At 38.8% G+C, this 15,930-nt stretch overlaps 1 protein-coding gene across 17 annotated transcripts in view; it reads right to left on the bottom strand.

Annotated features, from left to right (window-relative positions):
* Positions 1-2,149: 2,149 nt before the first annotated feature.
* The window catches only part of LOC129762448 (teneurin-a), a 305,694-nt gene continuing 291,913 nt past the window's right edge, over positions 2,150-15,930 (bottom strand). For 11 of the 17 annotated variants that reach the window (XM_055760698.1, XM_055760691.1, XM_055760689.1 and 8 more), the window contains one exon: positions 2,225-5,667. In XM_055760698.1, the coding sequence (XP_055616673.1) occupies positions 4,504-5,667 (1,164 nt within the window). In that variant the 3' untranslated portion in view covers positions 2,225-4,503. Of the gene's footprint in view, positions 5,668-15,930 lie in introns of all 17 variants that reach the window. The other 6 variants (XM_055760685.1, XM_055760686.1, XM_055760687.1 and 3 more) reach the window with 6 other exon arrangements.

The following is a 15,930-nucleotide window of genomic DNA, read 5'->3' as shown; positions in this document are numbered from 1 at the left end:
TTCTACAGGAATTTAGATGCGTACGTACGATAAAATAACAAATATATAGCCAGTCCAATCATATTAACAGGTTTTCCTTTTCGGGATACTTAAAGATAATCTTCGCCGCGTGTTATGACTTATAAGTCTTTCATAATTTTGTTTCATCGAGTGGTCGATAGTTCGCCTATACATAATCACATCACTTACCGCAGTGAATCCTGATTTTTCTTAACCATTCCCACTAACAACTATCCTTTCCATGATAAACGCTAGGGAACCACGCTATAGAGGCGACCCTTCTGGCCTTCGGGCAGCGAATATCATACTAACATTCCTTCCCTTCCCCTGGTGACTGTAAGGACGTGGCCGGCGTCGTTATTGACCATTTAAAGCTCTAATCACTGGAATTGCACAACGAGAATGATTTGCTAGTCCCAAGCGTCATTCTGTGTGTTCTTTGTGCAATTTGGTTGGTTCAGGTCAATCACGGAGAGCAACTACGAATTGTACAGTCTACCCAAGCTCAAGCTGTACAGTTCAATTCAAAAACAATTCGTTTATAAATTTTTTTTTAGTTTTGAAACTTGACGGTCAAAAAGAGTACATTTGGGCTTATTTTGCAAAAAGAAGAGTACACTCATTTTTTTTTATTGGAAAAGAGTACATGTACTCTAAAAAGAGTACGGATGGTATCCCTAATTGAGAGTAAACTGTTTGGGAACGAACTGTTTGCGCTGGACGGAATGGAGTAAAATTTATGAGCAAAATGCATGTGACGCAGGGTTTATTTTGTCAATATACTCAATTTTGGATTAAAAGTTAAATTAGATTTTCGTAGTTTTAAAAGCAAAACTATATATTTTCAATTCCATGTATTTTTTCAACTCAGTGTAACAATCTTATACATTCTGATTATCAGCAAAAATCTGGGGGAAGCTGGGGCGATTCATGGATGAGGTAAACATAATTTTTTTTTAGTGAGGGCATGTTGAGAAAAAAGTTTTTTCGTTGCTTTCAATTCATTGTTTGGCCTATTGCGTGTACGTGTTATCGTGATTGTTTGTATGATTGATTGTTAGTGAAAATCGATGCTGATTTTTTTCCTTGAATCATATATTATGAAATATGATCTTACATGGAACCTGTGTGTTGTCCAAAAAGAGAATATGAAAAATTGCACATATTTTGTGCGCATCAAACTATTACATAAACTTTTGTCGACCGATAAACATATTTTCACATACAGTTTGCGACTATTAAAGAAGCAGCTTATCTTTCCCCACTAAATTTCAAAAATATAAATCCCATACGTACACTATCCAATCCAACGATATCAAATAATAGCTGTCTATTGATGTTGGGTTCCAGCTAACATTTTATGTTGTTCTTAATACCGATAAACGAAAGAGCGAAAGAACGGTTCAAAAGAACTGATTCACTCAGATGAACGGTTAGTCAGTGAACCGTTCTTCAAAGTGAATTGTTTTGCCCATCTCTGATCATAACTTAGTGGATTTTTGAGCGGCACTCGCTTATATACGGACTAGTGTGATTTCAATAGCCTGTTTTCACAAAATTTCCAGATATCAATATAGAAAAACATCAGATCTCCGGAGATACGGCCCGTGCACCCATGGAAAAAAATTGTTACTCGTTTCACTTTTCGTAAAATTTTGGAAGTTCTCGAAAAAAAAAAAAAACATAATCACATCACTTACCGCAGTGAATCCTGATTTTTCTTAATCATTCCCACTAACAACTATCCTTTCCATGATAAACGCTAGGGAACCACGCTATAGAGGCGACCCTTCTGGCCTTCGGGCAGCGAATATCATACTAACATTCCTTCCCTTCCCCTGGTGACTGTAAGGACGTGGCCGGCGTCGTTATTGACGTTGTTATTAAAGCTCTAATCACTGGAATTGCGCAACGAGAATGATTTGCTAGTCCCAAGCGTCATTCTGTGTGTTCTTTGTGCAATTTGGTTGGTTCAGGTCAATCACGGAGAGCAACTACGAACTGTACAGTCTACCCAAGCTCAAGCTGTACAGTTCAATTCAAAAACAATTCGTTTATAATTTTTTTTTTTAGTTTTGAAACTTGACGGTCAAAAAGAGTACATTTGGGCAAATTTTTTTTTCATCAATAAAAAGTAAGCCCCACATGACGTCCGAGTTAACCCATCCCAGATATAGCTGGTAGAGCTTTCCTAGCCTCTTAAAAAATCCAGAGCGACTTTGATAAGGAAAACACAGTTTTTATACAAATCGTTCTCTATATTTCATTTTGTCGTACATATTTTATATATCCTCACATGTTCAGTTCAGATATCCTAATCCTTCATCATAATTTCCTAATATGCTGCGGTATTTCCAGCGTTATGTCAAAGTATAACACATTCTTTTGGTTCGCATCTGTGATGCTCTGTATGCGCATCAATCAATACTTCTAATACACTCCATGCTTACATGCATACTTTGCAGTTAGTTGATCAGGGTTGTGTATCTGTTACATACAAGATAGTTTTCCATAACAATGAAAGACAAACTGACTGATTCGATAGGTTGCCTTTGGACGAATGGTTTAGAGGTTGAAATTAAAAACAAAAATGGAACGTTCGAATTTCTAAATGGCACCGATTGTTTGTTGAAGTAGCAGCTCACTTAGCGAATGCTGCAGCCTATACTATGTAAAACTCATGCCGTTAGAAATGATATTAAATTATTCAGACTCAATCAATCACTTGTTTTGTACGATTCTATCTGTTCATTTTCAAATTAATGCTCTGCCGTTGAATTTGAGCTTACTCTTCATGATCACGTTTCAAGATATTGTGCTACTCATATTCGTTTGTGCTATTCATGGTGTAAAAGTATATTTGTCGAACCTTCATTCGTTTTGGCAAAATCATTCAGCACTTTCTTCACATGCGTCGGTTAAAATGGCTTCCCGGTCGTAAAACATGTTTCAAAGAAATCAGGCTAAATCTTCAAAGCTGATTAATTATAAAGAAGAATTTTCCACGACTAAACAACGATGAACGAGTATTACAGTCACGTAACAGAGGATTAATATTTTAAAATTTTGTTTGAAGCTCAGAAATGTTCACTAAAATCATTTGTCTTATGTATATGCAGCTAAAAGACCACGCTCTGTAAAAATGCATTCAGTTACATTACAAAAGTTCGTCCTTACCTTCCTCATTGATTAAATCCAAAGAACTACCCGATATTGTATTCCAGTATATTCACATATATGTAATCGCTGTTGTTCCTTTTAAATCATATTGTTGATGACATTGCATTAATAGGAAATTCTTACTTGGCTAGTTTAATAAATTAAACATATACAATACGGCAATAGCTCTAGACCTATCTCTTTTATCCAGTTTCGAATATCATACATTCAGTAGTTTCTCATTACTTTGATACTTCACTTAGTCAGCTAATATGTACAGTTTTACATCTCGTGTTGGATACTTTTTTTTTAAATTTCACGAGTTGATTTGCATCATACACTTTAATATTAAATGTTTGCCAGCCTCTGAGACCGACACAATAACCCCCAATATGCCACGGTTTAGACAGCTTCATATTAAATTCAGTGTTACGAGTGTTTCCGCTTAATCTCGAAAAGGGTTCAATGTTATTCCAGTAAGGTCAAACATGAATCTATTCCCAACATGTCAACATCATCAGAAAGAAAATACTTTAGCAATATTTTCTATGAATGTTGGTAATATGAAAATAGAATCCTAATGCCGGTGTTTATATAGACTTTTGTATCTAATATAACGTTTGGCAACTTCTATGAATTCGTGAATAAAAAGACCATCTCTGACAATTTTTGAAAGATACGCCTGGATTTATGAATAGTGATCGAAGGAATACCTCATCTCCAATTCATTAACGTAAAATTATCCATCAAAGAACAGATAGAATTCAACATCTCAAATCACACTTTGTTAATCATGTGGTTGCATCCTAACGATTTGCTCTAGGAAATTGTTTCCAACATTGTCAAGGATAGCAATAGTTGCTTGATGTTATTCGAAGAAAGTATTCCGTACGATTCAACGATTCAAAAATCCAAACACGATAAACCTAAAACACAAATGTGAATCTTAGAATCAACAGCAGCGAGTTTCGGTACTTTTTTCCTTACAGTTTTCATTTGTTTATCTCAATTACTCCTGTTTTCTGTTATAAGTATATGAATTGATTCACGTAGTTACTAAATATTTTGTTCTATTTGTTTGGTTTCCCCATTCTGATCTATAGTTTCTGTGGTAAATATCTATATCTGCTCACACATTCCTCCCTCTTTACTTCATTTTATTGTTTCACTGTTTTATTCTAATATGTTTGTCTATAATTCATGACGACAGTCTCAAAAGCTCGAATCACCATTTGTGTGTTACGTTTTCCACTACTTGCCTTCATTTGGATCTACACATTTGCCTTACATTTATACTGCACGACGCGATGCGAATAAGGAGCACCACTCTATAACTTACTAAAGCTAACATTTTCCCTCATCGACGCAATTCACGGTGGACGAGTCGCCACTTTCCGAAGATAAATCTCGTCGTTTCCGTTTCCGCGATTGGCTGGTTTTCTTCTTAATGAATCGCACATTGAAGGGATCCTCAAGCATTTCCGGATACTGTGCTACATCGTGTATGTATTCGCCTTCATACAAGTTTGCATAACCGTTTTTAATTATGTCATCCGTTTCCTGCTGCGTCCAATCGTAGCTACTGATCAAGCCATTCCGTAATAGCTCCTTTTCCCGGTGCCATGCCTTTCGGACGGCCTGCAATCTAGCGTGATGCATCAGCCTTTGTCGTTCCTTCTCAACTGTTGTGCCATATTTTAAATTTATCACCGCATTCTGTATGTGCAGCTTAACATCTAAATGATTATTCCCACTTCCGTTTTCTCTGGATCCTTCGTGGAATGTTGTGTTAACTTGACCCTGAAGCCGCTTGAGCTGCTGCCGATCTTCACCCGATCTCCAAGATTCCTCTTTAATGAAGAAAAATGCGTCTTGGAGGGAATTATGTACGACAAACGTGAAAGGTATTAGACGGGTTCGATTAAAAACAGAAGTGTACACATCACGATAAATCGGATTAGCTGCCGGTACACTCGAAACGATCGCTTGACCTTCCAGGGTTCTGGATACAATTATACCTTTGCCAAACGGTGGATCGGAGGCAGCTCCAATTTTAAATGGTCCTATGGATATGCCATTCGATTTTAGGGCGGATCGAGGCGGCATTGTGAGATCCTTTGGTGATTTTATCTTTCTCGTGTAAAGGTACGACAAAAAGCCCGATTCGATTGCTACGGGAATGGGTTGATGGGAGTGGAGATTAACCTGCTCTGTTATCGGTGAGATTTGCAATTGGTTCCAAGGGGTTTTCTGCAGATAAATCCGATCATTGGCCTGTGGAACCAGATTATGAATGTTGTAACCCATAAGCTTGATCCATGCGAGATTATCTGAGGGATGGTTTTGGCTCTGTTCCCGGTTGATCGGGTCATTGCCATTGAAGCGATATAAATGGAGACGAGTTGGGTTGTTTATCCGTTGGTCAACGTCTTTCCAGTTTGGCGTCATCCATTGACCGATTAGTGGATCATATACCTTACCGTTTGGCATATGTACTAACGAAGTCACCTGAAAAAAAACAGAAAAAAAATCAGATTTGGTAAAGTTTGGTAACTGGAAAATGGGAATCTTTACATTAATTAGGAACAAGGAAATTAGGAAAGAACCAACCAGAAGATTTTTTATTCGAGAATGGTCACAGTCAGGCATGGGCAAAATCGCATCGAAATTCGTTCAACGACACTCTTCCACAGATAAAACCCACCCTCACCCCTCACCCCTTCACCTATCATCTTCGCAAAGTTCATTCTCGAGTTAAACGGAAAAATACTGTCTCGATTCCGTTCATCTATTCTGAAAAAATTTTGCATTCTCTCTTTTGCCTCGCGGGATGACGATAGATGGTGATAGAATCAAATTGGAAACTTTTGCTTGCGCCAGCGAGTGTCTCTGTAAAATCATTCGTTTTTCACTCAAATAGTAACCATTGAGCCTCGATCGCGGCAGTAAAATATAGGTAGACTAGCTGACCCGGCAGACTTCGTCCCGCCCAAAATATATTTTTCGTTATCACATCCACGTTTTCTTACTAAGCGCACGTTCATGGGTCCAATCGCAAAACTTTTCATTGATTGATCTTTTCATCTACCCTTAGGATCATTTTTTACTATAAAATTTCAGTATTTCTACCAAAATTCGACATTATAATATCAGACACAATTCTCGTGCAAGATTTTGCTTCCACTTGCAACTAACATGTTTCTCCGTTACATGGAATAAATGTTTGGTATAGGAAATATGATAGAATGAAGACAGCCCTAAATCGGACAATTCCTTTCTCGAGTTTTGCTCTTATCAACACATTCGGTGATCCATTTTTATTTATATAGATAGAAGACGACATAGGAGTGCGTTTTATCAATTTCGGTACCGCAAACATCAAATGGACAAACAACGCTTGTCAATATGTAATTGTAGAACACATGCGAATTGAATTTTTCGAATTTTCTCATTTTCCTTCAGAGTTTTCCGAAAATTTTCAATTGTCTTGTTTTGTTGGAATATGTGTATAATTTTTGTGGAACCCTCTCTCAATTCCAGAGAAGGGAAGGGTGTCATACCATCATAGAAACATTTCTCGTTCCCAAAAACCCTCACATCCCAAATTTGGCTCCATTTGCTTTATTAGTTCTCGAGATATGTAGAAATTTGTGTTTCATTTGTATGGCAGCCTCCCCTTAGAGGGAGGGGAAGTGTCGAACCACCACAGAAACGTTTATCGATCCTTAAAACCTCTATATGCCAAGTTTGATTCCATTTGCTTGATTAGTTCTCGAGTTATTCAGCGCAAACCGTCCCCCTCCCTATAGAGAGGGGAAGGAGTGTCAAACCACTTAAGAAACGTTTCTTGTCTCCTAAAACCTCCACATGACAAATTTGTTTCTGTTTCGTTGATTTTTTTAAGTTATGCAGACATTTATGCTTCATTTGTATGGTAGCCCCCCATAGAGAGGGGGGAGGAGTGTCAAACATAGAAACGTTTCTTGCCCCCAAAAACTGTTACATCCCAAATTAGGATTAGTTTTCGAGTTATGCAGAAATTTGTGTTTCATTTGTATGGCAGCCATCTCTTAGAGAGGGGAGAGGGGTCTCAAAGTATCATAAGAACCTTCCCCGACCCCAAAAACCCCTACATACCAACTTTCATTCCGATTGGTTCAGTAGTTTTCGAGTCCATAAGAATCAGACAGACAGACAGACAGACAGAATTATATATACACTGAAGTCGGATTTCGATATTTGGGCGGTTTTTTTTACGTGGCACTTATCAACCACTTACAGATATCATGATTGTAGCATGCAAAAAAAATCAGTTAATGAATTGGTAGAATATGGGTTGCATTTTAAACTAATAATTCACTGTTTGTTAGATTTTTTCCCGGATTTTGAAAACTACCCGGTTTTTTTACGCGGATTTTGGAATTTACGCGTTTTTTTTGCGAATTTTGGAATTCACGCGGTTTTTTTTACGCGGATTTTGGAATTTCCGCGGTTTTTGTTTACGCGGCACGTATTCCCCGCGTAAGAAGCGACTCCAGTGTATATAGATAGTTGAAATCGAGTTGTTTCCTGTGCACTATTGCAATGACATTTTTTTGTTTCTAGTATGAAACGATCTAAGCCAGCGCAAGTTATTGGTGAGCGGGAAAGTTTCATGTGCATTTGAATGCTGACAAGGAAAAGAGTACAAGGGAGAACAAAATCATACATACAAGCAGATGCAGTCTGTTTTGACTCACTCGTTATGTTGCTTCGTGCGATCCTTCCAAAGGAGTATTCATTCATTGAATGTTGTTTTCCACTCTTTGTTTTGTTATGTTCACTCTCAGTCCCGATTGAAGATGATCGGGGAGTGAAAAATGATTAATCGTGCAATCTCACGATTGCTTGCTGCATTCTTTTCGCCATGATTATTCCAAGCAGATACAAGAGTGATTTATATATAGGTGTGGAGAAATGAGCGAATAAACTTTTCCATACTTGGTCACAGTATAATTTTTTGACGTAGGACTACGTCTAACCGGAAAATATAGGGGGTAAAATGAAAATCTAGGCATTGAACAAGTGGGAAAAAATGCAAGATTAGGAACGCTTATAACTCGAGCATTGCTCAATAGATCGCAAAGGTGTTTGCATCAATTGATAGGAAATATATCTACGCATCTATCATAACGAATAATATTTCATTTTTCTTGAGATAAACAATTGAATAATGTGCCCATTTTTGATTGGTCCATTTTGTGGTTCTCAAATCGTACCGACCAAAACGGGCAACCAGAGCAGCAGCGAAATACAATGAAGCACGATTGGAAAGGAAAAAGAAAAAAATTAACGAAACATTGGTCGCCGTCTCACACATGCGTAATTCTCGAGCCAGCCAGGCAGCTTTAAAATCCCCGCTCCGCTGCCGTAATGATCTTCATCATTCCACACCGACCGTCGACAGAGACGGACGTGTTTGGAGCTCTATTTACTACCTGTTTTTTAAAAGTTATTTATTTCTCTTTTTAGATTGTCTACCTGCGATTCATCAACCACCTGTCTGCCCTTGAGGTCTGTGATAATGGGGAAAACCCCGACCCAGGCATACCACATGGAACCAACAAACGGCATCGATCGGATACCGGCAAGGAGCCAATATTAGAAAGAAACCGTTATGCTTTATTGGATGGCCACACTGGAGAGGAACCAGTCAATGTTGATAAAAAGGTGAAGGTACCGCCTTATTTTACTACATCAAAGGACATCGGTACTTTGAGATCCGAGCTACTGGCGCAGAAATTGCAGCATAGGGATTAAGATTACCTGTCCCAATTTGGAACAATACAAGATCGTTGGAACGTACCTGAAAAAGAACAATCATGAGTTTTACAGTCATGATATACCTTCTGAAAAACCATTTAAGGTTGTACTAGGACGTATTCCTGCCATTGAAACAGAGGATATCAAAAAGGAACTAGAACAATCCCATAGTCTACAACCGCTGGCTGTACATCGGATGACAAGACACAAATCACAAGACAATGGCTTTTCCAATGTTTTGTATCTGATCCACATTAAAAAAGGATCGACCAACATCACGCGTCTGAGGGAAATCAAGACCATTTTTAACATCACGGTACAATGGGACCGATACAAATCCCAAAATTGGGACGTCCCTCAATGTACTAATTGTCTTGGTTTCGGTCATGGAACAAAAAATTGCCACATGAAAACTCGTTGTGGCAAGTGTGCTGCTGACCATCCAACAAGCGCTTGTAGCCTTCCAGAGGAAGAATCTCGCAAGTGTGTCAACTGTGGCGAAAATCACCAAGCCACTAGCCGTAGCTGTACAAAACGTACGGATTTCAAACGCATCCGGAAGCAAGCTACCGATAAAACGCAGAATAGGAAGAAGGTTCCAGAACTTACTGACAAAGAGTTCCCTTCAATGGTTTCTCGTACGATTCCTGTTCTTCCTCCTCTTCCACTTCCTACAGGTCGCCCCCAAACGGCCTCTTCTAGCGAAAAGCCAAAAAAGGAGCAACCGAGCTATAGTAAGGTTGCAGCTATTGGTTTACCACCTACGCCAACATCTTCACTTCACTCTTCTTCTAGTGAGGATCTTTATAGCATGTAAGAACTTGCAACCCTGTTTCTTGAACTAAAGGGTGTGTCACATCAAATTGCATCACGGAAAAAACGCTGTAGAAATTTAATTTTTAGGAATTATATCTTCAGCTTTCGCTTATAATCAGATAAGAGTGTATAGATCAGGTTGGCCATGCCTCACTGTCAATTTTTCGTAAATTTGGAAAAATGTCGTCGAACGAAAAAGAGCGTCGTGAATTAATCCTGCGCACTCATTTCGAGAATCCGGAGTTGTCACATCGGGACATCGGTAAGATGCTGATGTCCTATCCACGGTCAGCAGAGCACTAAAACGATACTTCGAGAACCTAACCATCGACCGGAAGGTGAAGAACGGCAAAATGGATGCTCCGTCAGTGAAAAAGATCACAAGCGCGTAGTTAAGCAGTTTAGACGTGATCCGAGAAGTTCAGTCCGGGATGTCGCCAATAAGCTGAATTTGTCAAGTTCATTCGTCCAGCGGACCAAGCAGCGGGAGGGCCTGCGTACATACAAGGTTCAGAAGGCTCCTAACCGCGACGAAAGGCAAACATGGTGGGGAAGACGCGTGCCCGGAAGCTGTACACCGAAATGCGGACGAAGCCGCATTGCCTGGTAATGGACGACGAAACCTACGTCAAAGCGGACTTTCGTCAGCTGCCGGGCCTGTTGTTTTTCTCCGCAGAGGACAAATTCAGCGTTCCGGAGGAGATTCGCAAGCAGAAACTATCCAAGTTTGCCAAAAAATACATGGTGTGGCAAGCGATCTGCTCTTGCGGAAAGCGGAGCGCCCCCTTCGTGATGACCGGCACGGTAAACGGGCTGGTTTACCTTAAGGAGTGCCTACAGAAGCGCTTACTACCACTATTGAAGCAACACGAGGGCCCGACTATCTTCTGGCCGGATCTCGCTTCGTGCCACTATTCAAAGGACGTGTTGGAGTGGTACGAAGCCAACGGGGTCACCTTCGTGCCAAAGGAAATGAACCCGCCCAACGCGCCGGAGCTTCGCCCAATAGAGAAATATTGGGCGATTATGAAGCAGGCAGGATCCTATTGCCCTTAACGAGCTGAGTTCGTATCTTTTCCCAATGATGATTGAATTGAGAGTGAATGTCGTAGTCAGGAGGCCACAATGTAGACGAGACTATCATCGTGCGAATTGGGTGGAATTCCAGCAGCTTATCGACAACAATATTGATCTCGATCAGCCTCTTGAATCTCCCGAAGATATCGAAACAACAGTCAGCTATATTCAAACTGCAGTTATTGAGGCTCGCCAAAACCACATCCCAGAAACGATTCAGGTGAGTGACTCTGTTCAAATTGATCCAATTACTAAACATTTGATTAGACTTCGGAACCTCTATCGAAGACAGTACCTACGTACTGGTATTCGAGAGAGGAAACGACAGTATAATCAGTTAACCAAGGTTATCCAGACCAGAATGATTGATCTCCGTAACAAAAAATTCGCAAGATATTAGTAAACTTCCGAATAACTCCAAGCCATTTTGGAGGCTCGCTAAAATTCTCAAGACTATTCCTCCTCTTCTTCAACCTGACAATTCAGAACGATTGATAACACCTGCCGAAAAGGCTAATGCAATTGGCAACCATTTCGCTAGTTCACACAATCTAGGCCAGAACATTACAAGTCCATTTGAAGCTTCGGCGAATGATACTGTAAGAATGAAATCATCTCGACTGCAGAGGTTATCTCGGTTATACGCTCGTTGAAGAATATGAAGGCCCCCGGCTTCGATAGTATATTTAACATTGAGTTGAAACATCTTAGTAACAACTTATATGAAATTATGACTTCTGTCTTCAACAGATGTCTATCACTTGGCTACTTCCCCTCGAGTTGGAAGTTGGCAAAAGTGATCCCGATACTAAAACCCGGAAAAAATCCTTCTTCTTCAAAGAGCTATCGACCAATTAGCCTTCTCCCAGCATTTTCGAAAGTATTCGAAAAAATTATATTAACGCGTATTCTTGCTTTTGCAGATGAGCACAATATATTTTTGGATGAGCAGTTTGGATTCCGAAAAGGCCACTCTACCATTCACCAGCTTCGTAGAGTATACAACATAATCAGACGAAACAAGTCAGTTTCAAAATCATCTGCCATGGCACTTCTTGATGTTGAAAAAGCATTTGATAATGTTTGGCATAATGGTCTCATTTACAAGCTTCAGAACTTTGGTTTTCCTACATACTTGATAAAAATTATCAAAAATTATCTTTCTGATAGAGCGCTCAATGTTTCTATAAACAATATTTCATCAGAGAAATTCATTGTGAATGCAGGTGTTCCTCAAGGATCCATCTTGGGACCAATTATTTTCAATATCTACACTTCAGATATTCCCGCACTCCCATCTGATGGGAAACTGTCACTATTTGCAGATGACACTGCCATCATTTACAAGGGCAGAAGTATCACAGAACTAAGATCTAAACTTCAAAGAGGGTTAGACGCTTTGTCTGGATATTTCAATAATTGGAAAATATGCATAAATGCCGCAAAGACACAAGTTATATTATTTCCCCACAAGAACACTCCAAAGCTTGTTCCTCCTCAAAATATGACAGTCAGTCTTAATGGCAATAATATTGAATGGTCTTCAGAAGTAGTGTATCTGGGTCTAACTTTCGATCGAAAGCTTACCTTCAGAGCACACATTGACAAAACAGACACAAGATGCAACATTTTAATCAGGTCATTGTATCCCCTGATCAATAGATACTCTCGATTATCTCTAACGAATAAACTTGCAGTATACAAACAAATAATATTTCCAGTTATCGCATATGCGATGCCCATTTGGAAGTGCTGTGCTCCAACTCACAAATTAAAACGCATACAAAACAAAATTCTTCGTATGATTCTAAACTCTCCACCCAGAACGCGAAATTCGGAGATACATCAGCTGGCCGGGATTAAAACCTTGGATGAAATTATTTGAATTATTAATTATTTGAATTGTATGAAATTTGAACAGAGTTGCGCTCTCTCAACACACGGAATAATACAAAATCTGTATGATTATGCTACCAGACTTCATAGTCGTTACCTTTCAAGGTAACGGCTTTGGGTTTGGGTAGATATATTTATTTCCAGTTAGATAAGTAGTGTAAGTTGGGATAATGTAAATAATTTGGGGAGGGTATCTTATAAGTTAGATTTAGGTAAAAAAAAGGTAACAAAAAACTAGATAAGTTTAGGCATGATTTTACAATAGGAATATGAAACAATCGAATAATGTGTATGATACAAATCATTACAAAACTTGACATTGCAACATAAAGATGTAGAACCCTAGGTTGATCACTTGATATGTAGTACTTTATTATAATGTAAACCAAATTAAGAAATAAAAAGAATTTAAGTGAAAAAAAAAAGCCGTAACGATCATTCTCATCCAAACCGTACACCACATCGTTTCGCATCACATCACATCAACAAACCAACACAAGCAGCCATGGTTGGTCATGGCATAGGAGGAAAAGTGAAGGGAAAGGCAAAATTCCGCTCGAACCGTGTTGGTCTGGAGTTCCCCGCAAGGGTAGCTAGGCCGAGCGTGTTTGTACCTGTGCACCAGTCCACCTAGCCGCCGTTATATAATTTCGGCCGCCGAAGTGATCGAGCTGGCTGGCAAAACTGCTCGCGACGATAAGAAAACCCACATTCGGAACAGACCACATTCGAGTCGGTGGACATCAAGACAACAATAGGCAGTTGCAGCGAGTGGCAAACGCAATCGCAAAACGACATCAGGTAACAGAAGAAAAATGTTTGTTCTTTATACAAACTGCTTTGGTGGCAAATCCATAAGAAGGCGGCATCGAGGGCGTTCGAAATGGTTTTTTTTTCAAAACCACGAGTACTAAGTTTTCTAAATTAGAACCATTCCATAAAACACGGCGCTTATCAGGGCCATTAGACCTTTCAAAAAAGAGTTTACGAAATACAGTTCAATGCATTCTAAAATAATATCCAAAATAATAATAAAACACAAATTGATTTTTTCATAATTTGTTTGTCCGGATATGATGAGTATGTGAATTTAGCAGTTGTTCTGAGCTTATTGATGGTTGGGGACTTTCCCGATTATTAAATTTTCACCAATTCTTAAATTGCTTCCAGATTGAAAGTACAGTAATTTACATTTAGTTAAAATTGCCCCCAATCTGACACTGAGTGGTGGTAATAAATGTAATTTACTGTACAACATGTCACTAGCTGGATGGGAAGAAATTTTCCAACTGTGAAAGCTGTGGCAAGTGGCAAACGCAATCGCTAAACAGGAAGGTTTAGCCGAACAAGATGGTAATATCGAGCGATAACAAAACAATAAACTCTTTTAGGTTAAAGATGATTTTGTGATCCTGAAAAGGACCCTTTTTAGGGTTTGCTTCCAAATCAGCAGTCGGAAAACGCTCTTTATTTGGAGCTGGTATACTTCTTCACCGCTTTGGTACCGCATGCAAGTTCACCGGGTAGCAACAGACTGATTGCGATCTGAATTTCCCACGCCGTCATGGTTGACCGCTTATTGTAGTGGGAAGAAGCTCATGACGCTTATCGCCTTCGATGAGAAACCGGTGTCGGAATGATCCTGATTCAGCACCTTATGATGTAGATAGCATATGATTCCTTCTCCTTCTTCTTGTCGGTTGTCGAGATATTCTTCTGCGCCGTGCCGAACTTTTTGGCGGCTTTTCCACTATTTCACTAGTCTTCGGTGCCTTCATGTTTGTTAGAAACAACTGCATGTGAATCCAACGAGCGAACAAATCGTAATGAATATATATATATATATATATATATATATATATATATATATATATATATATATATATATATATATATATATATATATATATATATATATATATATATATATATATATTTTTTTTTAATTTGTATTTATTCAATGTTTCAGGTTTATAACAATTTCTGTTGATTTTACATTTTAATTGATTCACTGCATCGCTTAGGTGTTTGTTTCAATTTTACTAGTTTTGATGTGCATTTCGAATTTCTGTTTTACTTGTCTAAAAACCTTAACCTAAATCCTATTCTAATCCTAACCTATTTATTGCATCATGATTTGAATTTTTGCATTTGATAAAAAAATTATATTTAATATTTGCTAATTGTTCAACTATTGTTTTGATTTGTGCTATTTCGTGAGTTAATCTATTGCTCGTAAGTCTAGGTAAATTGAAAATTAGTCTAAGAAACTTGTTTTGAATAATTTGTACTTTTCTAATGTGAGTAGCTGCGCATTCATCCCATACCGGAGATGCATACATAATTACTGGTTGTACATTTTTTTTATATATTGCAACTTTGTTTGTGATAGATAGTTTGGATTCTCTGTTAAATAATGGAAATAAACTTTTCATCAATCTTTTACATTTCACTCTCGTTTTCTCGACTTGTGAACGGAACAACATTTTCGAATCTAGTGTAAGACCTAAGTATACAACTTCTTGAGACCACTGTATCACATTTCCATTAATAGCAATTTTACAATTGTTTGTTGGTAGCAGCTTCTTTTTATAAATATTGTACGGAAACAGAACAACTTGTGTTTTAGAACTGTTGATGACAATTTTCCAGACATTTATGTATTGAGAAATTATATTCAGGTAGTTTTGAGCTTTCTGGTTGTAGTTCTGGTGAATCGGCCTCTGGCCATAACGGCAGTGTCGTCAGCGTAGAGCGAGAGATGGCAGTCAGTTGGCGGTGGGGATGTCTGCGGTATATAGATTATACAGTACCGGGCCTAGCAGACTCCCCTGTGGAACACCCGCAGGTACATCATATCGTTGCGAATACACATTGTCCAGTGCAACTCTGAAGCCTCTGTCTAGAAGATAGTTCTGGACCAGTTTGAGAAGGTAAGTCGGGAAACTATGCCGATGAAGCTTGTAGAGAAGACCCTCATGCCAAAAATTATCGAAGGCCTTCTCTACGTCTATCAATGCCATCACTGTTGATTTAGCAACCGCTTTGTTGCGTTTGATGTACTTGGATACACGTAAAAGTTGTTGCGATGTTGAATGACCCTGCCTGAAGCCGAATTGTTCAGATGGGAGAATGTTGTTTTTTTTCCCAAAATATATTTTTTATTAAGGTGTTGTTGTT

Source organism: Toxorhynchites rutilus, chromosome 1 (genome assembly GCF_029784135.1).
Source record: "Toxorhynchites rutilus septentrionalis strain SRP chromosome 1, ASM2978413v1, whole genome shotgun sequence".
NCBI classification, from domain to species: Eukaryota; Metazoa; Arthropoda; class Insecta; order Diptera; family Culicidae; genus Toxorhynchites; species Toxorhynchites rutilus.
The sequence above is the reverse complement of the archived record's forward strand: the minus strand, read 5'-3'. Positions and strand labels throughout refer to the sequence as shown.